The 26142-nt window shown below is 41.6% G+C and overlaps 1 protein-coding gene across 7 annotated transcripts in view; it reads right to left on the bottom strand.

The window, feature by feature from the left end:
- ATP2B2 (ATPase plasma membrane Ca2+ transporting 2) overlaps positions 1–26142 on the bottom strand; it is a 255779-nt gene that overhangs the window by 27175 nt on the left and 202462 nt on the right. For all 7 annotated transcript variants that reach the window (XM_050979207.1, XM_050979206.1, XM_050979205.1 and 4 more), the window contains exons 12-18: positions 24321–24562; positions 23119–23353; positions 17309–17488; positions 16255–16342; positions 9814–9920; positions 8998–9189; positions 761–974 (exon numbers count right to left, since the gene is read on the bottom strand). In XM_050979207.1, coding sequence (XP_050835164.1) covers positions 761–974; positions 8998–9189; positions 9814–9920; positions 16255–16342; positions 17309–17488; positions 23119–23353; positions 24321–24562 — 1258 coding nt within the window. The remainder of the gene's footprint in view (positions 1–760; positions 975–8997; positions 9190–9813; positions 9921–16254; positions 16343–17308; positions 17489–23118; positions 23354–24320; positions 24563–26142) is intronic.

Below are 26142 nucleotides of genomic sequence, written 5' to 3'. Positions count from 1 at the left end.
CTTTTAATATCCATTCCAGAAATTAAATGTCAAAGCAGAGAGTTATCTGTAACACTTAACACTGATTACTTACTTTCCATACCACTTAAGATCAACATTATTTCTGCACTGGGGACAACACTTTGCTCTTGGTAAAATGGATCTTGATTTTTATTGTGGTTTGTTTTGTGGGGTTTTTTAAATTTGTTTTCATGTCCCCACTCACCACAACAAGCCTCACAATGAAATCTCAGTACAGCAGCAGCAGGGAGGACACTCCTGTTACAGCACAACCTTCGATGCTGGGCTTGGATACAAACTTCTGCCAAAGCCCAAACCAGTATCTCACGAGGGGAAAAAGCTCAATGGGGCCATTTCCAAGGTAACAATACATGGAAAGTGACTACAACATCTCACCTTCTGTGCTTCCCATCCCATCAACCAGGATTCACAGAATCACAGAGTGACTGGGCTGGAAGAGACCGTGAAGATCATCGAGTCCAACCCAACACCTCAACTAAACCCTGGCACCCAGTGCCACATCAGGCTTTTTTTTAACACACCCAGGCATGGTGACTCCACCACCTCCCTGGGCAGCCATTCCAGTACTTTATCACTCCTTCTGTGAAAATCTTTTCCCTAACATACAACAAGAAGTTTAAGTCTAACGAAGGCGGGCAACAAGCGCTCATTAATTCGTTACATTTAAAGCATTTTGACACTTCAGCCATGCAACCCAGCTGCTCGTGAGCTGAGCACCGAGTCTGGGCGAGCTTCTCACCGACAAAGAGCAGGGTGAAGATGAGGGTGAGCTGGTAGACGGCGTGGCCCAGGATGTTTTTCATCATGGTGCGGGAGATGAGCGGCTTGTTGCGCCCGTAGGGTTTGCGCAGCAGCAGCGCCTCGGTCGGCGGCTCCGTGGCCAGCGCCAGCGAGGCAAACGTGTCCATGATCAGGTTCACCCACAGCATCTGCACAGCCTTCAGGGGAGAGTCCTGAGGGGAAAAATCAGGAAGGTTTGAATTTCCCGGGAAAAGCCTGGCTGGGCGTTCATTTTTCCCATGGGGCTCCGAAACCCCTGCACTGAGGACCCTTCTTCTGTTGCCGGGACCCTTCTTCCATTCCTTCTGCAGGACCAGGAGCACAATGACCCGAGCAGAGAGAAATTATCTCCCTGCAGGCATTTCAGCAGCAGCATTTGCAACCACAAAACTCATACCAAGCACGACAGTAACTCCTTCCAACACACCTTGCAATGCTCTCCTTTCCTTCATGCATCGTGCTTGAATTTTCAGCTGAAATTAGATATAACTAGAGAACCCAAGTTTCTCTCGTGGAAGAAAAATTATATTTAAACAGATTAAAAAGTAACATTTCCTTTATACTAAAACCAACCTGACTTTTTTTTTTTCCAGAGACAGCTTGAAATTATTACAAATTTATGGAACATTAAGGTGACATTGTGATGCATTACACTTAAATAAAATCATTAACAGTAGTGACACAATAATAAAAAAGCCTGATATTTTGATGAAAAAATAATCTGAAACTTATTAAAATATATCAAATGTGCAAAAGCAAGACAACCTATTTGTTTATTACTTAAAGGAAAGCATATTTGGCACTATGGAAATGGACTGAAAAACTCCAAATACTGTATTAGATGCAGGCTGTGGTTTTGGAAGCAGCTCTCCTGTCACTAGAAGGAGCTCTTTCCTCACACAATCCCATAAAGACTGTGGTCATAATACAGAGGACTCTAGGTCATGTTTAAAAACCCCAAAATTAACTAAATAAAGCAAAGTTACACAGATCTCAGGATGATGCTGGACAACCCTTAACCAACTTTTGTTGTGTAACTCTCTGGGGCAGCTGTGAAGAGAGAGAAATGTTTCAAGGAGCCAAGGGAGGAAAAACAAAAAAAATCCCATGCTTTTAGACTGCATAAAACAGGCAGCATTAGCAAGGTCTGCTTCCTGTTCCAAACAGACCATTTTTATGAGGGAAAAAAGAATCACCAAAGTAATAAAGCATCAACATGACAAATTTCATTGTGAAATTGAGTTACTCTGCTGTGTGAAAGCTGGGAGAGGGAGCACCATTTTTATGTATTTCATTACCATGGGGCTGCAGCAACGAAGCCAAAACAATGCAGAGGACAGGATACAAACCAAAGCAAAGCCAACCAAACTCCCTGAGAACTCTGCCCGTTTCTTCAAAGGGTTAAATGTTCATTTCTAATGAAATACCATAAAAGAACACGCATTCAGTATCCCAAGGACTGATAAAAAACAAGGGTAAGGGCTTTGGTCTCTTGAGCATCTGGTTCAGATTAGAACTCTCCCTTGAGATAAAACATTATTTCCCCTTAAAATCACGTTTTTAATGCATTTACACAGATTTTGATGCATTTGATTTATCAAAACAAACAACTTTTGGGTTATTCAAAGGGATGGAGAAAAGCAAGCTCCTGTTTCTCAGTTTTACAGGTTGGGCTCATCACAGCAAGGAGGACAATTAGCATTAATAGATTCTTGACCTCTTGGTTATGGGTTACATTAACTGAGCTTATCTGGAGAGCTCAGCTCACCCAATTGAAATGCAGCTGCAGAAACAGGAAATGTCTTTGTCCTTTGAGATGACTAAAAAACTAAAGGTGATCAGGACAAACTTCATCCCAAATTGAGTCTTCATTCATTTTTATTAACACTAAAGGCTCCAACAAAAGAGTAAAAAAGCAGTTTGTGGCTGGGGCTCACAGACCCTCGGTGGGACACAGGTAAAAAGAAAAACATCTTTTCTGATGAAGAATTTTCCTTATCGTGTTTTTGCCTGTCTCATTAATAAGTTTGAGCAAGCTTCTCTGCTTTGATCTGTGACAAAAACTCAATTTCCACTTCACACGCTGAATTCTCTGTCAATAAACCCAAATTTCCCTGTTAGATTTAATAGATGGAGTCAGAGATTCAGGTGTCTATCAGAGCCAACCATATTCCCAGCAGAACAGGAAAGGCAGGGTATTTCAGTCTCTAAATCACACAACTGTAATTGGCAGTCATCAGTTTTGGCAACAACACGTTCTCACCATTTCACACTGCCAATCACCTTGGGTGGCTGTGGTGCCCCTAATAATTATCTATTATTGGCAGTGCTACACTGCTCAGTGGAGTGTGAGAGCTCATTCCAGGCTGAAGCCAAAACATTAAATACACATTAGTCTGGGCAGGCAGTGGAATGAAATTTCCACTGTAACTCTATCTGATTTCTGATTAGTTGGTGGAAACTGAGGGAAATACATAGCAGCTAAGGAGCTTAGGCTTCCACTGCAGATTTTAGTCACTTATGCAAGTGGGATGCAAATCAACCTTCTTTTCTTTGTGTTTTAGCCACTAACTGACCGGCCAATAATTCTTAATTCCCTCTCTGAAAACTTTGGGGATGTGAACCACCCCAAATCACCACTTATTCATCAAATTCCTTTCACTTGACCTTGGAATAGGTTAGCCTTGGCCTAGAGGTAAAAGGAAAATGTCCCTTAAATCAAGTGATGTTACACTTCATCTTGGAAACACTTAAAAGTACAAATTGCCAAAGGCTGGAAATAAACTACAAATCTTTTGTGACATGCAGAGCCTCACAAATTTTAGAGCTTGTTACTTTGGATTTAGATGACAAGCTGCAAGGGAACAAAAAGGTATTTTCACCCTTACCTCTTTACTCCCGTTTGCCACAGAACACATGTAGGTATTCAGAAAAATGAGCATTTCTGGGAGTTACCTTTCCATACATTAATGCAAAAAAAGTCCCTGTGCTGCTAGATCACGCTGTCTGGTAATTGTATGGAAGTGGCATCCTCAATCCCATCCCCAAGCCTTGCCAAAACAAAGCTAAACAGTACAGACTTTCATTTTATCTTACAGCTTTTTCAAGTTTGCCTCTGCTATTATTTTAGAATTTGCCAAGTACAGTTCTGCAGTAAAACATTATAACCACATAAATTACTCCCTTTTACATGTAAGTATAGATCATCCTCATTTTTTTGAACAAGATCTGTAAAAACAATCAGTGATTCATGCAGCAGTTCATTGCCACAGAGCCTTTTAATTAACATTTAATTTTCCAAACATAATGTCCTATGGAGTCACTGTTTTCAGCTCCTAATGTCTGCTAAAACACTAAGTCTCTCTCAAAGTGCAAGAATAATCATTTGAATGTAAAATGTTAAAACACAGCCTTTGTCTTCCCTTTTTTCAGTGCAACCCTTATGAAGAGTTACAATTGCCTCAACAGTTGGAGCCACAGACCGAACCTGGCACGGAGAGAAACCCTCTTCTTTCATGGCTCCAGTAAAAAACTGTTTCCATTTGACTGAGCTGCATTTTAAAACCTTCATTTTGTTCCTAGCCAGATCACTCTGGACAGCTCCAATTGTACTGAGCTGATATCCTCTGGGTGCTGTGTGTTTTTTGGGGACAGGGAGCAGGGTGAGCCCACACAGGGCCCTACAGGACACCCAGAGATGTGGAGCAGTGACTCACTGCAGGCACAAAACTCACAAGAATTGTAGGCAGAGCTCCAAAGAACCACCCTCACTGCATCAATCAGGGGCTCTGCAAAACTGTTATTCAGAGAATGAAGTCAGAATATAAAAGTTTGTAGCTCATAAATCCACTGGGAAAACAAAAAAATGGGCTAAAGCTGAGGCAGTGGCTGCAGAAGAGAAAGGACAATTCTGCACAAACTGGTCAAGACCACCACACCCTGACCACAGTAAAAGTGTGCAAGGGGCACCACAGGGAAGACAGCAAGAGGGAACTGAGTTAGATTAATTAAAAATAAGGTGAATGAGCCCAGGTCAGCTGCACTGAGCCACACAAACCTCTCTGGGAGCAACCAGAGGTGTGAACTCCTCTGGGGTCTGTGCACACACAGACACAGAGCTAAAACCAGCCCTGCACCCCAGACTGAGGGCTCCTGAGTCAGCTTCCCACCAGGGACTTCTCCAAGCTCTGCTTTCCTGCATGACCCAGATCTCAGAGCCCCTTACATAATTACAGACTCACAACACTGAAGTTCATTATTAGCTGAAAATTCAGATCTTGTGGCTTATAGATTGAGCTGCTGTAAACTGAAACAGGGCCCCATGTAAGTGAGATCCCTTGGAGGGGTGGTTGTGGCAGCAGCTGTGCTAAGCTTGTCAGCAGGTGACACTGGATCTGTAATTCTTATGCTGCTTAGAATATGGTTGCTGACACCTTAACATGACTTCGTGCTGGGAGCCAGGGGAGACAAGAGAAACAACCATTTGCATTGGTCCTGTGCATAATAAGTTCTTTGACAGCCCACTGTTTGTCCTGCATAAGCTTTATCTGGCACTGGAGCAGTACAGAGACATTTTGTACTCATCACTATCCACTGGAACAGCAAACCAGGAGAAAATAGAAATCTCAGATATGACAGATATTCTCTAACAGCAGCATCTTCTTGAAGCAGGCACTGGGTAGATGAAAAATAAAATGGTATTTGCTTAAAATTAACAGAATTAAAATGAACAGCAGTTCCCTGAAGTGGAATTGGCAAGGACCTTCACTTCATTAATCTCGTTGAGGAAAAAAGCAGCAGATTATTAAAATGGCCACTAATGGTCCCAGGTTCTGCCTAATGTTTTTCTTAAGCCTCTGCATGGGCCTCCCAAGGTGCCCTGGACCAAAAAAATCATCTCCTGCGTGGGCAGTGCACTCTCTGGGTGCCCCTTGGAGGGCTGGCTGCACTCCCCCCACACTCACACAGACATTAATTCATTCATTAATGCAGAATTGCAGGGCTTTCACTTGGAGTTCTGCAGGGAGATGACCACATCCTCCTATTTGCATCTACACCACAGCAAGTGCAGGATCAAGACTGAATAAAATTAAGCCCATTATGCTCAAAGCACAAGCCAAGTATTAAAAAAAGATTAGTCCAAGCAAAGATTTTTATTATCTTAGTGCTTCCTTTAGGCACAAACCAAAAAGAGCAGGTGAGTGTGCTGGTCCCAAACTGCAGAACAGATTACTTGAGAGGTGGCACGAGGAAGAACAGAACAAATGTTATTACCTACAGAGAATTTTTCTCATTCTAGGTATGAAATGTCACCAAAAGAACAGCCTGTGGAATGTTCATTAACCTGAATCTTCATGATGGGCTGAAATTACATTCGGTGTGTCAGAGAAAGACAAACTGACTACCTAAATCAAAGGAAAACTCAGTCCAGTGAAGACTCTCTTTGTGTTCATTTTGAAGGCTACAGGAAGTTTTGCTGCCTTTTGGAAAATATAGATTTAAGCTCTGTTTGTTTGTTTGTTTGTTAAGGACTAAAACATTTCAGCCAAAATCTTTCAGTCAGACCTGTGCACAGTTCTGCAGATTTGGATGTACATGTGTGCACCTAGACTGTTGTAGGCAGGATTTTTTGGGAGAGTCCTGCACTTTGTGCTGGAGCTATTTTCATAGCAACCAGAGGGTACAGCATGTTCCCAAGTGCAATTTTTAGCAAAGCTTTCAAGCCAAACAGAATGTCCTTTGGCTGGCTGGAGTCAAAGCCTAACACAACAATGTGCATTTGTGAGGCAAAATCCTTCTTGAATGAGACAGAACCGGGAGCAGCTCGAGATTATTCAGCCTGAGTGAAAACAGTGGCAAAGGACAGACCTGCTGCCTTTCTGCTTCCATCTCCACTTCAGCTTCCCCCACACCTTTCCTTTAGGTTTGCACCTTTACTGCCAAATTTAGGAATTGCACAAGAATCTGCAAAGCAGCCCAGGAGTTCCAGGAGGTGTCCACTAAAACCTGAGAGCAGGGAGAGCAGGCCCGGGGATGCTCTCACAGACCTCAGGGGCAAGAGAAATGCACTGGGCCTGATCCAAATCCTTCTAGAAGTCAAAGGAATGATTTAAAGAATGAAAAAAGCTCCAGAATTAAAAAGGGGGTTATTCTTGTACTGATAATGCACTTCACATCCACTTAGACTTGATTTAAAATTGTCCTTGCACTGATCCAGCAATGTTTAACCTCCTCAGGGATAAAAAATTATTTGGATAACAAATAGAATGAGTTTCCCTTTGCGCTTCCACAAAAAATTGAAGAAGTGCTGAGCATTGACCAAGAAACTTCACTTAAAGAAATGTTTCTAGTCAGACACTGATTGTCAATAAAATCAGTTCCAGTGATGGTGCTGCTGACAGCACCTTGTTCTGGCTGGGTTTGCACCACATGGAAAAACCTCCCAGAATTTCAGCCCTCATTCCTGTGTTACCAGCAACAATCATTTCACAGCTGGGCATTTCCTCAATATGCTGGGAAATGTTTCCAAAGGGAAACTCATCCAACTTTGCCACAACACCAGGAATTTTGTCCCTCAGCACAGCTCAGTGGTGACAAGAAGGGACCTCCAAGGCCCCTGAATGTCAGCCAGGGCACAGGAGAAGTTTGACCTCATGGGTTTCTTAAGGTACCTGGGTTTCTAGTTGCAAGGATCAATTCCATGATTCCAGTGTAAGTTTAGCCTGGAGCAGAGCTGATGACTTATTCATTGCTTTGCTCAGGTGTGCCTGGGCTGAAATGTACCTGCTGAAACAGGTATGGGCATCTGGATGATGCACCATGAGGGAAGCATCAGCTTTCTCACAGTGCATCCCAATCCAGGGAGGCACTTTGTGACAGCACATGTCTGCAGCATCTAAACTAGACATTATTTTAGGGACTGACAGCACTAAAAACCACATTTTGTTATTTTCTCATTAAAACAAAAACCTTACACTGTACTGCATATATCCTGTTTACTCTCTAGAGGGGAAAAAAAAAAGAGCAATTTTTTTTCCTTTTGCCCAAAAAATTATAATTTGAGAGAAAAAAGATGGTTTTTTTGAGATATGCTTCTTGCAAATGACCTGGGTATGCTGCATCTGCACCAGGATTGCAATGAAGGATTAACAGAGTGCAAGAAAGAGAGGTCTAAGTCCAACTCTATGTGTCATTTAATTGGTTTGTCATCTGCATCTGGAATTAAAAATAAACTGCCTGAAAGCAACAAAATCATTTTATCAGTCAAAAAGATTGGGGTTACTTCCATGGGTCAGCACTGCTGTCTTGAAAATAACCTCATTCCACAATTCATTAAGAAATATGTAATCATTGGTGAGGTATTCTGAGAGGAAAAAATTCACATAACTTGCTCCTTTCCCAACCCATGGTGCTTTCAGTTTGACCATCACAGGCTCAGGGATGGCAAAAAAGCTCCTAAAAGTGAGTTCCTTTGGGAAAAAAGATGGATTAATCCAGCCTGACATCAGCAGCTCTTTAATCCTCAGCAGCCTGATCCTTGGAAAGCTCAGGAGAATTTCCTAAGGTTTTGATGCCACGACAATTTGTTGTCTTTTCTTTTTATACCTTTTATGTGTTCTCAGTGCCCTTAGCATGCATATTTGTAATTCCTCTAGTCTGATAACTTAGCATAGTCCTGGTATTCTATAAAACCAGAAAACCAAACATCCTAAAAGCCTCACAGTTAGAGGACAGAAAGCCCTACACTACCTTGAAAAAACAAGGTCTCCTCTCAAAGACATCCTGTAAACCAAGATTAAACCCAGCCAGGAATAAATACTTCAAGATACAAAGGTACCACACTATTCATTCAAGCTTCTCATTGGGGCATTTTTGTAGCTATGCTAATTTGCAAGGTCTATAAAACTGCACGTGTGATCTATCGTGTGTAGGCATTTCAGCGTGCCCCACCTCGGCGAAGCGTTACACCACAAAAATCCTCATTAAACACCGAGGTAAAACCCCTTTCACCCTTAACCACACCTAGCTCTTCGTGTTAGCACCAAGGAAAAGGCGTCAGTTTGCACTTGCTGTGTGCCAGGCAGGAATCAAATGCAAGGCCCCATCCACTGGGAGCGCGGATTGCAGCGGGATCATGGTAGGATCCCGGCAGGATCCCAGCAGGATTTCAGCCAGATCCCAGCAGGAATTGCTCACCTGGGTGATGCAGGCTCCAGTGAAGGCCACGATGACGGCCACGATGTTGACGGTGAGCTGGAACTGCAGGAACTTGGAGATGCTGTCGTAGACGTTGCGGCCCCACATGACGGCCTTGACGATGCTGCTGAAGTTGTCGTCCGTCAGGATGATGTCCGAGGCCTCCTTGGCCACGTCCGTGCCCGCGATGCCCTGGGGACAGGGGTTGGGAATGAGATTCCCTGCTGGACAGCACAAATCTCCATAGTCAAAGCCCCCAGCTTTTGATATTTCCTGGCATTTTGCTCATTTGGCCTGGTTTTGATGTGAATTAGGCCGCAGAAAAGGGAATTGACAGAGAGCAGAGGAATTCGTGTGGTAATGGTTCTGAGTGTTTTATCAGCTTAAAGACTGTTGAATATCTAAGTATTTTTGTCATTGATGATGGTTTTTTATTATCCATGAACAGAATGGGTAACAAAAATGAGAATTATGTGTCTTTATATATAGTTGGAGTACACATGGAAGACACCTTTCCAATTAGCAATGGATTTTACCACAGGAAAAGAGAACTCCAGTGTTGTGAAGAAAAAGTCCATTTTTCTGCATGGGCACAGGATTCTGCATAAAGCCAATAATTAATCAGACAAAATCCTGAAGAAGTATCAAAACAAGCAATGCCAGTGAATCCAAGTGAATTAAAGGATTCAGAGCCAACATAACCCATTCCTACCAATATATTCCTTCACTGACAAGTAATAACTAAATATCTTGACATTCAATGAATGGAAAAGCCCTTACAGCAAATTCATAATGGCACAAACATCAAGATTATACCATTGCAAAGCCAACATCAGCTTTTTTAAGTGCTGGTCCATCGTTGGTTCCATCCCCAGTCACAGCTACCACCTGCCTCTGTTCCACCTGTGTGCTGTCAATAATACCTGCAAAAAATGCATGTATGGGTGTGTGTTTACAGACATTTATGGGCAATAATTAGCAAGATAAAAGGTCCCTGTAAAAAAGCAGGGGCTGTATAATACAGATTGGATAACACCACACAGTTTTACAGAGATTAAAAAGGCAGATCTTTAAGGAAAATAACGATGAAAGCTGTGGCATCACCACCATCCACTACTAAACATCACCATTAGGATTTACATGGGAAGTTCTGATCTTGTATCATCAACACATCAACACAACCTGCTCAGGCTTCAAAGGCAATGAGAGCAGCTCATTATGTCCTTCTGGCAGATTCCTGCTGTTTAAAGTGTCACAGCCCAGCACTGATCAAACACTGATGGAAAGGATTTGCCAAAAACCTAAGTTCACCTAAGGGCCCTCCTAAACTGGGACCCATCTGTAATATCAGCTTTACTTAGAGGCCTTCTAAACCTAAAGAAAACAAAAGTAATTGATGAATTTTATGTAGCTGGAGAATTTTAGCAGCTGTGTTCAATTTTGCCAAACAATGATTAAGGAGATACAAACTAAGTCTTTAAATTCTGGAACCAAGCATTTTAATAAATAGATAGAATAATATAATTTCTACTTTCATTTTGAGTTCATTTGAGAGAAATAAAAAACAGTTTTACTTGGTGAATCAAGTTTTTCACACAACAAGGCTGCAGGGAATTATTTTCCACTTATGCAGATAAGGAGAGCCAGGAAAATAATGAAGAATTTTTCAGAGGCTACAGAAGCAGCTCAGGTTTTTGTAGAATGAAGATCATTCAGAATTCATGTTTCTATTTCCTTGCCAGGGTCCATTTGAGCACGAGTCCAGAACACAGGATTGTTATGTAGGGTACCAGAACACCTTTCCATATTGATAACTCAGGGGAAGAAAATGACAGAATTCCTTTTGCTAACACATTTTGCACAAAGTCGTTACCTTCAAAAACAATTATCCAAACCTACCCAGTGTGAAAAGCTTTCACTCTGCTCTGAAAAAAAAAAAAAAATCCCTCCCCTATCAGATAACCAAGGAGAAATAGGAAATTGCAGATTACAGAGCAATAGCTGCCTCTTGGCAAGGTTCAGGCTTATCAGAAGATTGCAGTGCCCTGTGCAAGCAGTTAGTGCCCTGTATATTTCAGAGTTATGAAAATGAGAAAAAAAAAGCCCTATTCACTTTCCAGTGGTAGTATGATCTCAGAAAAATGGCAATTACTCTGATAAGATCTCACAATTAGAGCTTTCACTTTGTTGGGGTGATTTGCCTTTGGTATTACTAAATAAACAGGAACATCATCTGTCACTACTGTTAAAAGCATTTACTTTGTCTTGTTATTAACAAATCCTTTGATGTTAAATTAATAGTTTAAGCTTCTGGGAAAAAAAAAAAAAGTCATTAAAATCTCTGGCTCATTAAGGTATTAACTGCTCCAAAGAGGTCGATGGTATCTGCTCACAACTGGGCTCCAAGTGGGAGCACAACCCAAATCAAGTTGAAGAGGCTCAAACAAATGATCCCCTAATAGAGATAAATGGATATAAATAGTGACTGTGCTGATGACTGTGCCACCAACTGCCCTCTACCAGCCAATTCCTGGGCACTGCCAACTCATTCACAAGGTTTAGGAGACACTTTTATCCCAAAATCCAAACTGTGCAGCCAGGATGAGCCCAGATCATGGACCTGAATGCAGCCATGGGAAACCAGACACGAAAAGGTCTCAGGTGTCATCAGCACCTGAGCCCCAGACCTTCCCCACAGTGCCTGCTGGGAGTGCCACTGGAAATATCTGGAATTCTGGATATGGATTTCAGAGCTACCCATGGAAGAGAGAAGGACTTTGCAAAACTCCCATCTGCGCGTCAGACAAATTCCTAAACTGGAGCAGCCACGATTATTTGGGATTCAGAGGATTTATCACAGCTCTGCCAACATTCCCTGACTTCTACCTGCTCCTTTTAATCTCCTCCTCTTCCCTGCTTCCTCCCATTGCCTTCTTCCCAGCACGTGCCTCCCTCCAAACACATCAAGATTTGTTTTTAATAGTCTGTCAATGGCTGTGATAAGGTTTCCCCTTCAAGAATTCCCTCCAGTACTGAGAAATGTGCACAGATAAAACTCACAGTGTGAGGAGACCAAAGAGAGGAAGGATGCCCAGGAAGGGCTCTCCCTCTGAGCTGTGGGGATTAATCTCTGATGCAATCAGGGAAAAATGTGACTGAGGGCATGAGCTGAAAGGCTGCCAGTCAAGAGAACATTCCCTGGCCTTTGCACTCAGTCCAAGTGGCTGAAAAAAAGCTCCAGTAATAATCAATCATGTCTAACAACCAGGAAATTTCTTCCAACCATACAGCTTTACTCCAGTTGAATGCTTACATACAGAATTTTAATAAAAACAGGTTTTCACAGGGAATTCTTCTACTCTCAGCAAAGCTTCCTGCCAAGACAGCCTTTGCTCTTTCACTGGCCCCTTCCCTCTGCTGAGCTGTTTGGCCATGACTTTCTCCTGTCAGAAAGAATTTCATTCAACAGCCCCAGGAGCACACCTCGAGCAGAGCATGACAGTGTGCTCCACACAGGGATCCCGCTGATGTGGCAGGAATTTGGGCAGGAAATTTGGACAGGAATTTGTCCTGTAGCATCCATAAGACTCAAGTTTCTCAGAGCAAGCAGCTTGTGTCAGATGAGGGCAAAGATCAGATTTAAAACAACCATGCAGAGCTGTCAAGAAGGGCTCTAAATGCATGAGCCTGCCATAAAAAGTACAAAATACAAGATACAAAACTGAAATATATCCTCCAGCTCCCACCTTCCTCCCATCTAACACTAAGCAAGCATTAAATCAAATCCACTCAGGATAATAACTCGGGGAATATCAGCCAATGTCTCCTCTGCACCCGTGGCTCAGCTCAAACCCAACCAGAGGCAGCCCCAGGTTCTCCCTTTGTCACAGGACAAGTGCTGCTCTACTTAAACAATCCTTGCTCGTCACCCTTAGAGCTGCATCAGTAAGAAACTCCTGGGAGAAAAAAAAATCCTGATTTAGAGATTTCTTTCTGTCTCAACTGCTTAAAAGAGGCAGGAAAATTCAGCTCCAGCTGAGGATTTCAGAGCTGAAGCCCACTTCAGGGTTAGAGAGGCAGGAAAGCTGATCCTCCCTCAGGATCACACAGATTTGTGTTTCTTTGACAAGCCAAACATAGGTACAGCCGTGTATTTTCATAAACACGTCCTCTTCAGGTTAGTTTTTAATATTTCCAAACTTCTGGAAGCTCACTGTTAATGTAACAAGGATTTGCAAAGTCTGTTTGAAGGAGAAAGCTCAAATTTATTTCAGTTACATGCTTGGGTGCTTGCCTGGATAGAAGTTAAAAGGTTTATATAAAAATGTTCTATATGACATTACAGACAGCATTGGGAATTAAACGAAAATTCCTCCCCAAAGTTCAGAATATCAATTATTAAAATGTTCTGTATTTTGATTATTCTACCCATCTCACAGCTTTCCACATTAATGAGGTTATGAACATATTACCATGCCATGAAATAATAGTTGAAATATTTGAGTTATTAAGAGTAATTACTAAAAATCTTTTCTTCCTAAAGTTCCCTTTCTGTTTGATAACAAATTAGCCCTACATGAGAATAGCTGGTTTTAATATCACCAAAGAAATAATTGCAGTATAATTGAAACATCTTAGAAGGAACCACTTGTTTAATTGGTTAACTGAGTATTTCTTTGATCTTTTCTATTCCCCATCACTGTTAAACATTTGTTTCCCACAGTGTTTTTAAAAGATAAACTGACAATTTTGAATTATTTCAGCAATAGCACTATAACCTCAAATCAGTATAAATGATATAGGGTTTTTACTTGTTATATTTTGAAACAGAGTTAAAAAATGAAATTTTTAATTTTATAAATAATAATATGAAGTATGAAATTTTAAAAATATGAAAAGGTGTCTTAAAACCCATCCCAAATTGTATTTCAGTGGGACTGGGATTTTGGTTTCACTGAAGCACTTTGTGATGATAAACCCCTCTGATGGGTGTTTTTCCAATCTACCTCTACTTCAAAGCCATAAATATTTGACTGCAAGTGTCTGCCCATGCTGAAATGCTGAACCATGACTTTCTCTGGTCCCTGAGCAGCACTGAAAACAAAAGTGAAAAATAAAAATGATCCTTTTGCTGGGTGGGATTGTGCTATGTTAAGGGGAAAAAAGATTCCCTCCAGCAGCTGTATGTCATTAAAAATTAAATATAAAAAAAGTTTATTTTCTGATGTGTGTTTTCAGCCTAGAGCAGATAGAATACATCAAAGGGGAGAAAATCCTCTCAATCCCTCAAGTGTCTGAGAAAAACATAACATTTTAATAAGAGGCCCAAAACTAGTGAACATTTAAATAGTTTCTTGTAACTTTTAATGGCCCTTGGAGTATTACCAGCCAAAAAATTCCATCATGATTTCCACAGACTCGTTCTTGAACTTTGTTAAGACACTTAATTGCTCTCTCGACCTCATCACATCTTTCAAACATTATTGTGGTACTTGCATGTGGCAGTCAGTAGGAGTAAATATCTTTTGGGCTGTCAAAGTGCTTATGCTACAAACCATCAACAATTTGCTGTTCCTTTTTTCTCCAGCTCTCTATTGATTTCAATTTCCCTGGCAAAGATTTCCTGCTCCTCTTGAGGGAAAATCCTGAATGATTCAGACGAGCACTCCTGAGGGACTTGGTTAATCCACTTAATGAAACACAAATTGTTGTGTTTCTGAAACAACTCAGCTGTTGGGCTGAACAAGGGCTGTTTTCTCTGGGAACAGGATCCTGGAGCACAGGGTTTGAGATGCACTGCTGAGGAGACTTCAGCTGACCTTGGGCAGGTCTAACATGGACCCGTGGAGATAAAAATGCCTCCAAATCTTCCAATCCTGAACAAACCCCTGCTGGAAAACTATTCTGGAGCACACCTCCCCCAGAAATGTGTATTGTTTATTAATTACACATAGGTACTGCCATACTAATAAATTGTGTACATTAGAAGATTTACACATAAAAGGGGGGATGGAGATGATACATTCTGTCTCCATCCAGCACCATGCCAGAATGATCCATTTCCATCTGGTCTCAAGCCCAAAGAACCCAACTGATCCAGTCTTCAAATTCACAATGGAACTTCTGCTCTAGAGTCATTTAGGCATTTTTTAAAACTGCATGATGCTCAAATGCCTTTGTAATCAGTCATGCATGGAATCATCTAAAGGATTTCCTGCCTAAATGTGGATTAATATTGGAGTAGTCAACAGCTGAAAACAGGTATGGGATCAGCTGGATCTCAGCCTGAACTTAGCTGCTCCAAGAATTGCTGAAAGGTGCTCTCCAGACTTTCCAGGGCCTTAGCAAAGTGTTCCAGCTCTTTCTTCATCAGCGATCTGCTGACAGGGCTTCTACCTGAGCATGGCCAAAAATGATGTTATTCCTCCTCAGAAACTGCCTGATTTCATCAGCCATGAAGTGTGAGACTCAAAGTCAACTGAATAAGATGTCAAGCCATCAAAAGAAAGAAGGAAACTGCAAACCAAACCATCTTTAATGGGAGCATTCCACCTGCAGACAGCGTGGGGAGAGAATGGAGTTTGTATGGTGCACTTCCCACAGGGCAGATTCTAAAAATACAGGAATCTGAAGGGAGCCAGTGCAAATCCCACAGTTAGATTAGCTTCTAGGAGAAATGGAATGGGCTGAAAATTCCCATCTCCACAGAGCAGCTCCCAGTTCCACCCTCCCAGTAACTGCTGCTGTGAAAGGAAAAGGTTTTTTTCTCTTGGAATACTCTTTAGGATAATTCTGGGAGAAGAGATGCACTGGAGTGACTGGATTCACTCTGAGATTGCTCTTGCTCCCCTCATAAAGCAGTGCAGGCAAAGACTAAAAAAATCTACATCCCCTCTTGTTTATATCTTGTCTCCCAGCAATATTTTTTTTCTGGCCACCAAATGCACATTTTCCTTCCCATCTTGAGTCTCATTCCAATTAAAAGTCACAAGGCAAATATGAGATTGCCTAAATCCACTAGCCAGGCATCTTACTGCTATTTCTCTTATTCCTGCCAGGGAGTTTCCTATTATTTTCCATGTCAAGGCTGAGAGAGAACACAAACAGAAGAGTGCAAGAAAACTTCCTTGTACTGTGTAGGGATGTGCAGTTAAAGATGACAACTCAGGTGGATTAGTAGCAGTAAAATCAAAGCAGATGATGTGCTTCAACACCTTCATCATTGATTTCCACCCACCCACAACAGTTTGCACCCACCTTTCACCAAAGTGTGTTTGTCCGTGGGGGAAGAGCGAGCAAGCACCCGCAGCTTTGGCCAGATTTTGTCAATCCGCTCCTGCTCGATCTGCAGGGGGGAACACAAAAAATGAACCCAAACAGGAAAACCCCAGCCTGTAATGAGCAGAGTCTTTACTGTTGTGTCAGAAAATTCCCCTCATTGCTCAAACCTGCAGCTTTTCTCCAAAGCACAGAAAAATTCCAGTGCTGCAAGTGAAGACAAGGCCAGTACTAACAGGGCTCAGCTGCTGGCTAACACAGGTAAATTTTTTCTCAATACCTAACCAGCCTTTCTTATCAACTTTATGGGTAATTCCACCCAAAATCATCACTCTAGATAAAGGACACTGGAGTTACCCAAAGCTGATCAAGCCTGTTCACAAGTTTGTTGTTCTACTCCACAGGAGAACCCAAATCCTTCATTTAGCACCAATAATGGCAAGATCTTCTTCTGTAGCAACAAGAACAAAGCCAAATTTGTTGTATTTACTAACATTCCCAGGACTCCACCTGTCCATGCAGGGAGCAAATGGCTGTATCCACTCATTTATGATGGATTTAAGAGCCACCATAGATTTTTCTTTTTCAGAACTGTGTGTGAGCTCCATTTTTGATAAGGAGTTAAAAACCTTCCAAAGGATAGATTTTTTTTTTTTTTTAATGCAAATCATTGCTGTGAGTACATTAGAGAAAGTGGAATAAATTAAAGAAATGAGAGGAGCTGGTTCTCAGTACAGATTGTGTTTTAGGAGCAAAATTGCTGTTGAGTTCCTTCTCCTCCTTGCCATAAAACTCCCTTAATGGGCTTAATTTTGACTTCTTGTGGAGTAGTGCAGTGGTTCTAAACATTGCAGAATTAGGCCTGCACTAAACTGATCCTGGAAGAGTAAAGACTGGAATTTCACCACTGCTTTGAATTACAAATATTTAGAGGGAGAAAAAAGTAGGAATTTTTTCCAAGCTGTCTTTACTGTTTACGAGGCGCATACCAGTGCAGGAGAATATTTTGGTGTTTTCACTGGGTTTTATTTACCTCTCCCTTCTCATTTCGGATCCTCCTGTTGAACTCCTTGCCCTCGAGGCACAGGAAGTCCTCTCCGGGGTGGATGATGCCACATTTGATGGCGATGGCACGCGCAGTGTTGATGTTGTCCCCGGTGACCATGCGCACGGTGATCCCGGCTCGCTGGCACTTCCGGATGGCTTCTGGCACCTGCAGAGGATCCCTCAGGGTTTTAGCTTTTGTGTTTTTCAGTTCCTGGACTGTAACTCTAAACTCCATACAGAGAGCTGGTTAACTGACTTCACATTTTGGCCAGATAAAATTATTGATTACACACAGGTACTGCCACACTGATAAATTGGGCACATTATCAGATGTACAACAATTCCTCTCTGGGCCTGGAACTCAAGGACACCTCACTGCCTCAGGGCCCAAAAAGTATAAATAAAAGTGAGTTTTGGGGGGAGCAAACAGGGGGTGAATGCCTTCATTGCCTGCAGCTGGAATTGGAGCATTAAGCCCTGCTCTGTGACTGCCCAAACTGATCCCTGTGTGACAAACTCGTGCCCATCGCCCACCTCGGGTGCAGCCTCTGGGGGCTGTGGCTGCCCCAGCTGGGCCTGCTGAAGGCTTGAAACAATCCCCACTCTATTCTCTGAACCTGCCTCTGCTCTGGGGGCTCCAAAGGCATCACAGAAACAAGGCAAGGGCCAAGAAAACTCCTGGATCAGAGAGAAAACACAAGGCAGGTGTCCCCATCCAGAAAAACTTCAGGCTAAGGAATGCCTGAAGCAGGAAGGGGAATCAGAGGTGTTTTGTTGTTACTTGACTGTTGTGGAGTTGGGGTCACTCCACAAGCAAGGCAAATCTTGTATCAGGAAGTAAAAAAAAATTCCTTTAGATCAATTCCTTCAACTTTCTCCTGGCTTGAATAAAATGAGTGCTCTGCAGCTTTTTTGACCTTTAGCAAGCTGAACAGAACTACTCAACACGTGTAAATATGAATGGATAATACAAACATTCTGTACAGAAAATGACTTTACTTCTGATCCAAACCTTCCTTTCAACAAGACTTTAAAAGTTATTGTGATTTAGCATTACTTAATTCATGCTTATCAACAGGTGGAATTCCTAAACACAGGAGTTTAAAATTAAAATTAATATTTTACATATTTCAAAATCATTAAAATGAAGCCTGATTTGACTAATGCCTTTTCATGCATGAGATAAACTTCTGCTGCACAAGAAATGTATCAGGGAGAGAAATATATTCAGGGACTGTGAGATTAATGGAGGGGCTCCATTCTGACTTGGCATCATATACATCTTGTTTTATAGAAAATAAAAACAGGAATTAAAAGAAAAGATTGATTTCTAATAATTAAATAAAGCTGTTTTAATACAGTACTTCAGTAAATGAAGGCTCTAGAAAGGTTCCATGTCTATAGCTCAGTTTCATGTGCAGAAAAAAATTCTGCTCCTTTAAACTACATCCCAATTAATCATAATTTCTAAGTAAATATCACTAACCAATTAATTCAGTCTCATCACATTTTTGCATTATTTTGCATTATTGTTATGAAAGCATTATTTCTTCAAGAGAAAAATAGCAATATTATTTAAAGTGGGAGAACAAGGAATGTGTTTAACATGTCCAGGACAGCCTGGATGTCATTCTTCAGCACAGCACCACTTCTCTAAATTTCATTTTTACCCACAAGAGTCTAGAGCACCCCAGGATTCATCATGAAGGCTGAAACCCTTCACAGAGCTACAGGGAAGTGAACTGCCCTACTCAGAGGATGGCAATGCACGATTATTAAAAAATGTTTCAAAACCCCACAACTATTTGAGGAAAGGTATCAAAATGGATGTTCCTGTCTGTATTCAGTGCACCTTGCTGATCACAGCCTCCTGCACAGATATTGATGTGTTGTGCAACTCAATGCCAGTTTGAGTGGATTCATCTCATCCATTAGTGCAGAAAATGCTGAGAAAAGGAAACACCACCTCCAACATTGCACTGCTAGTTTTATGCATTTCTAGAGATTTTCATTTCCTCTGTAGCCACAAGGAGGGGACATGGCTGAGGGCTTTAATGGCAACCCTTGGGCTTTGAGGGATTTCCTGGGGCCAGGGAGGCACTGAAAACCCCAAAGCCCTCCACCACACCCCAGATAATGGTTCTCCCAACCTGGGAATCATTTCACACCAGGTTTGGGAATATTTATTAAAGGCGTTTTGTGGAGTTCCTATTTTCCAAAATGTCTCCCTAAACTAACACCTGAGTGAGGAAGGACCAGAGCAGCACTTTTCCCAGGATTCCCAGGAAAATCCCTCCACCCTGAGTGTGTCCACAGGATGTGCTATTTGCAGGACTGTCAACACAGATCACAAAATCAAGAGCAGAATTCAGGGACAGAGCTTTATCTTCCCATTTCCTCCCTTCCAACTGGGAATATTTTCCCCACAAATTGTACACCCTGGAAAAATTATTTCCACCTGAAGCCTTTTGGTGATGTGAAATAGGTTTCTGTAGGGGAATTGTATGATCAGGCCCAGTCTGTTCCTTAAGCAAATGACCCCTGCTCTCCCCAGTTTCCACGTTCATAATCCTGCTTAAATCCCATTTGTCAGCTGGAAATGCTTTTGGTACCCACTTGGAGCTGTGGTGATCCTCATGCATAGGACAGGACAGATTTAGATGGAAATCTGGAAAAGCAGCCCAATGGGTGGACCATGAAGGAGAAAAATAAATTACAGTGCAAGCAGCAAAAAAGGGTCAGTGCCATTGAACAAGGTCAGGGGAGGGCAGCCCCAGCTGCAAACACATCTCAAATCCCATCTTACTGGAGAAATCATCCTGTTTTCCTCTCCTGTCATTTTCTGGACAGCTGGTGGGTGGTATCTGATTTAATAGTGTGTACAGTAATTACAGTTAAAATATTGTTCATATTTTTTTTTATTGCTGTAAGGGAGAAAGAGTGTTGGCAGACTGAGTGGGCAGAGGAAGCAGATATTTTCCATCAGTTTTGCAGAGCTTAAGTACACATTTCACAATTTTTTGGGTTTATTTTCCCTCTGCAAAGCAAAATTTCCAATGCAAGCACGCATGCACCAAGTGTCCAACGCAGGAATATCTCTCCCAATCAGGTGACAAATAAATAGGAGATATTTGGAAGGGATTTATGTTCATCTCCCAGAAATAACAGACTGGAGGCGTTTTCTGGCAGATCAGTGTGAGCCAGTTCAGGCTCATTAAAATCAAGCCAGAAAGAGTGTCAGGATCAACAGAGACTCTCTGCAGGAGAAGGGCATCACTCTGTTTGTTCTCTTCCTGTGTATTTATCAAAGAAAAATAAAAAAACACACCCACAAAATATAAATATCCAGCAAGTAGTTCAGTGCTTGCTAAATCCAGCAGCTGCTGATGACTAAGCTGGTGTCTGAATTAACCTGGGAATATGGAAAAGCCATGGGTGTCCAAGGTGGGCATTCCAGAGAAAACTCAACAGTGCTGGACATCAGTGTTAAATAACTGGTTCAAATTGGGTTTTTTAGTGTATGGGGGAGATGTGAGTGCCAGAAAGCTCCCTGAGCATCCCAAGAATATCTCTGGAAGCAGGAGGGAGGAAGAACTCCACCAAAACAGCTGGTGTTCCCACATGGGATCACTCCTGGATGCACAGGAGCCGTGTCCCACGGGATCCACAGTACAGCCCAACACCACCTCAGGGCAAAGGAGAATCCTGATTCTTCCCCAGGAAACACAGGAATGTCACTGAAGGGAAGGTAAAGGCTGCCAGGACTGGGACAATTTTATTAGAATTACCTGATTTATCCCTTCTATCCAAATTAAATCCTGACACCCCTGAATATTGAGAATAATTATAAAACAGCACTTTTAGTAAGAATTCTTATTTTTATGTTCTTTTTTCACTCCTACAGAAAGCACTTTGAAAATGCCTAAGCTCCAGTGGGGAGTCAATTTAATGAGCAGATTTCATTTTGGCAAAATATTCCCGATAACTACTCAACATCTTGCTATTTGCATCAGCAATGGGGATTTCACACATGCACATTACAATATTCCAACCGAGTCAGATATTCCAAACTTACAGAGTTTTCTGAACTTTATGTTTTTCTCCTGGCTCAGGGTTTATTGGTTCATTTATTTCCCCTAAGGTGCTGCTTCTTACAATATGCAGAGTAGTCATAATTTAAATATTGGTTTAAATATTTTCATGATGTCATTGCCACTTCAACACAGTCAAAAGAGACAAGGTGGAAAAAAACAAAAACCCAAGTCCCAAATGTTCAAAATTTGCTAAAATTCTGAAATTGCAAATACTTTATCGTGTGTCTTGCACTAAAATAGAAATGTTCCTGGTGCTAACCTACAAGAAATTCAATACAATATTCAAGTGTTTGTTTAGAAATAAGATGTTCTCCTGCCTTCATCTCTGTGATTCTTTACATAGAAGTCAGATTTGCCTTCTATTTTTAGCAGAATTATTCACTTTTACCTCAAGCTCCCAAAAAATTATTCCCTGCAAGATAAGAGCAGCTCTCTTACAAAAACCCCCTAACACTCAGATGAAAGGAGAGTTTGCAACTATTTTCCATAATAACTGCAAATCCCACTGCTCCCCAATCCCTCAGTCTGTCACACCACACAGAACCTGACTTAAAGCTGTTTTCTAACGTGGATCATGACTTAATTTAGGAGGGGGAGAGGATTGATTCAGAGCTCCACTGACAAAATATTTTTGAAAATATCTATATTTTCTGCAAAATATTTTCTGCAAAATATCCGTCTATGTGAGCTGGAGCATTAAAGGAGCACTGGAGACAGAACTTCTAAAGGACATTTTCCAACATTTTGAAAGCCTTGCAATGTCAGCCGTGGGGACAGATGGATTAGCAGCAGGAGACCATCTGATGACAGATAAAGTGGATGCTGTTTATCTGCTCTTTGTGGAGATAAGGAGTTTATTATCCAGTTGTCACCTACACAAGATTTTCTTTTTATTTTAACCTTCATATTGAGGGAAAAAAACCCAACAAAATCCATTCTGAGGCAAGGCACAGTGATGCACTTGGTACCTGGGTTTGTGTCGTGCTAGCTCCAAAGGTACTGTCACCATTTTCAAAGCCTAACATGGAATTAACAATTCTCCATTAATCATCAAGCACCAAATAAAGGGATCAGAATTCTCTACCTTGACCCTTTGTTTTCTGTAAGAATGTAATTTACAAGTGTAGAAGCAGGGGTGTGCTTCCCATGTGCACACCTACTACTGATTTACTCAGGTGAGTTGAGCTGAAATTTTATATATATTTGTACAAGCCATGTAAATGTGATATCCATGATGACTGCAGCCTTTCCTTCTTCAAATACAATATTACAAACAAGTTTTCCTGAGCAGTCACCAGGTACAGCCTTAAGTAAAGTGACAACTATTACAATAAATGGCAAAAACTCCAGTTTCTCTGGAAACTGTCATTATAATCATGGCAATTTTAATCACTGCACTTGTCTTCCCTTCTTTCAGAGTTGTACATCACTGCACTGCTTAAAGGAAAATTCTTTAACATGTGGGAGCATTACAAAACCTCTGCTGATCATCTCAGTCCTGCAGTGCAAAAAAGCCCTACATTCCTTTATTTAAAAAGAGTTGAATTTTATCACCTTAATTATTTGGCTTTTTATCAAGCAAAACCCATTTCTAAAGTTGATTTTCAGCTTCTTTGAAAGACCTAATTAACAAAAGAGATAAAACCTGTAGGAAGGCATTCAGGTAATGTCCAGTTTTACATAAGATAAAAATTGGATGTACCTCTGGCCTTACTGGGTCTTCAATGCCAACGACACAGATGCAAGTCAGGTCTGATAAGATGTCGTTCTCGTTGTCCCAGTCAGGCTCAGGGCTGCTGGGGAAGTCTCTGAAGGCCACACAGATGGTTCTCAGCCCATCACAGGCCATGGGCTCAATCACCTTCTTCACCATCTCGTCCCTGTCGCGGGGCCTGAAGATGCGCGGTTCCCCAGCGGCGTTGAGGATCCTGGAACACCTGGTTTGGGCAGGGAAAAGAGAGTGAAAACTGAGTGTGATGCCTTAGCATTTTAGTTTGTATATTTTCCATTTATTTGTACTCCTGCAGCTCTTTGGTGTGTAACTCCAAACCCCACAGCCAGGGTCAGCTGCAGCTTTCCCATTCTGGGCAGACACAGCAATTCCTCTCCAGGCCTGGCAATCAAGGACACCTCACTGCCCCAGGGCCCAGAGATGGGAACAAAAGGGACTTGTGGGGAGCAAACCTGGGGTCAGTGACTTCATTCCCTGGAGCTGGAATTGGCAGATCAACCCCCAGTGTGCAAATGGACCAAACTTATAAAAGTATAAAAACCTGGGAAAAATTTTCCATTTTGGGTGTAACCCCTGGGGGATTTCATCTGCCCTAAATGCACCTGCAGGCCCTCCAATAAATAGAACTGATTTTTATTCCCTTAATTCTGGCTGGCCTCTGATTTTAGGTAGCCCCAAAAAGGCATCAAGTGTGCTTCTGCATGACTGCCAAAGTATTTTCTGTAAAAGCTCATTTTAGTCAATGCTTTCCTCTTCTAAAGTCAGGTTTCAAGTTTCTAATGTAAATTTCTAGAAGATTCACTACTGAAATATGAGAGAGAATTTGTAACTTATTGCACAGACACCAAGAGCCCTTCATGCATCATTTTCTCAATAATCAATGAGCTGGCAGCTTATAGTGAAATTGAAAAGTGCCTTTTTTCCAAATGGGTTGAACACAAAGGATCCATTCATAAATTACCAAAAGCAGACCCAAATCTGTGGTAAGAAAAACAAGCCAATTTCCCAGAAGCACTTAAAAAATTAAAAAAACAATGGTAGCAGCTCATGCTGCTAAGGTGTGCCACATTTCTGGTGCAGGCAGCAAACTCCAAACACCAGAATTCCCATATTTTAGTGTCAGGATGCTTTGAATTTTGGGAAAAACGAGGCCAGGGATGCAGTGCACTCACTTCTTGAGAACAATCTCGGAGGCTCCCTTGCTGTACATGCGGAAGCTGCCATCTGGCATTTTAATGACCGTGCTCATGGACTTCCTGACGGAGTTGAAGGTGTAAACTTTGTAGAGCTTCTCCTCGGGGATGAGGCTGCGCACGGGCTCGTAATCCTGCTTCAGATCCAGCACAAACCCCAGCAGCCCACACTCCGTCTTGTTGCCCACCTGGCGAGGCAGCCCGCCCTCTTTTTCTGGTGGCTGGAGAGAGAAGAAAAAAAAAAAAAGGAGATTAATTTCTCTCATTTCTCTGACTTGACAATTCCTAATTTAATGTCTGAGCCGTGCAGCCATGAGTCTTCCAGTTTTTAAAAGCAAGGTAAAAATTCCATGGAGTTCCGACAGACCTGAAGCATCTCCTGACAAGGAGAAACGTTTCTCTAGACAATATTTGCCACATTTGGTCTCTTGCATTTCTTTTTTCTTAAATTAGCCATTGGCAGCTTGTGCTGGTTGGGCAAGCCATTAAAAAGGAAGTAACTTTCCTTCCTTAGGCTGAAAACCAAGCAATTCTCACTTGTCACGAACAGAACAGAGGATTTCCTTTTCTCTCTTGCTTAGAATTCCATTGGTTTGCTGATTTTCACAGCTTTAAAAGTGAGTTAAAGAAAGCTCTATCTTTTTTTCCTGCCAGGCATTTTTATGTAAAAATAAATCTCCATCCAACCATAACAACAAATCTCAGTGAAAAGAAATCTATGAAATAATAGTCCTGTATCTAAATGTGCCCGTTTCTAGAATTATTTTAGTCTGCTGCTTCAGACAAATAAATTCTATGCATGTTAGAGAAAATGGAGTAGGCTGAACACTGTGCACCTTCTACCCATTCTTAGTCCTTCTGAAGGACAGAAGGAAGGACAAGGAAGGCTTTAAATTCCCTTTCAAAACAGAAATAAACAATTAATTTACAGACTTGCTTGGGAGTGTTGTACACCCCAAACAAAATGTTCCTGTGCCAGGACCCCAGACTTCAAGTGGCCAACGTGTGAACTATAAAGTAATGAGAACTTGGAGTTTCTTATGCTCAGAAGAATTAAAAAGTGTTCCTTAAGCCAGGGCTAAACGGCCCTTATGGGAATAAAAACAGGAAATCATCTCACTGCTTTAATTTGCACTGAAAACAGATTTTGATTTGGTTCAAGCCAAGACTCTAAGTCATCATTTTCAATATGAGTTAAACATTTACCTCACATTTTGCAGAATTAGGATGCAGGACTGTATTCAGAAGCCGTGATTAATTTCACTTTAAAATCCAGTTTCCTTCAGAAATGGGATTTCTAGCAGATAGAACTTCCTACATTGTCCATCACTGGGATTAGGGCACACAAAGGGAATGATTAAAGCTGCAAATCAGCCACCCTACTGGATTTGAATTCTTGCAACAAGTATGGCCACCAAAAGGGGAAAAGGGGGCCTTTTAAATGAGCATTAGTCATTAATTATCCCAGAAAATCACCGATTGCAGCTGGTTTGGAAAATGAAGGTCAGATAGATAACAGACTGGCCTAGAACTGAAGTAAACAAATATTTATTTTTCCAAAAGAATAATTTCCCTACCAGCAGGAAGATCAATACCTGGTGACAGGTAGATTAATGTCCTTTTTTTCCAGAGAGAAGCAGCTACAAAGAACAGCACAGAATAACCCAAAAATCTCTGTGAAAGAGATTTATCCTTCCAAAAAGGATTGTAACATCTTTCTTTTATGTGAACCATCATTTTTACTGACTAATATGGGTCACTCTGGTGTTGCTGTGACATTTTAACATCACTCCAGGGTCAC

Source organism: Serinus canaria, chromosome 12, assembly GCF_022539315.1.
Source record: "Serinus canaria isolate serCan28SL12 chromosome 12, serCan2020, whole genome shotgun sequence".
In the NCBI taxonomy this organism is placed as follows: domain Eukaryota; kingdom Metazoa; phylum Chordata; class Aves; order Passeriformes; family Fringillidae; genus Serinus; species Serinus canaria.
This window is presented reverse-complemented; position numbering and strand designations above follow the sequence as displayed.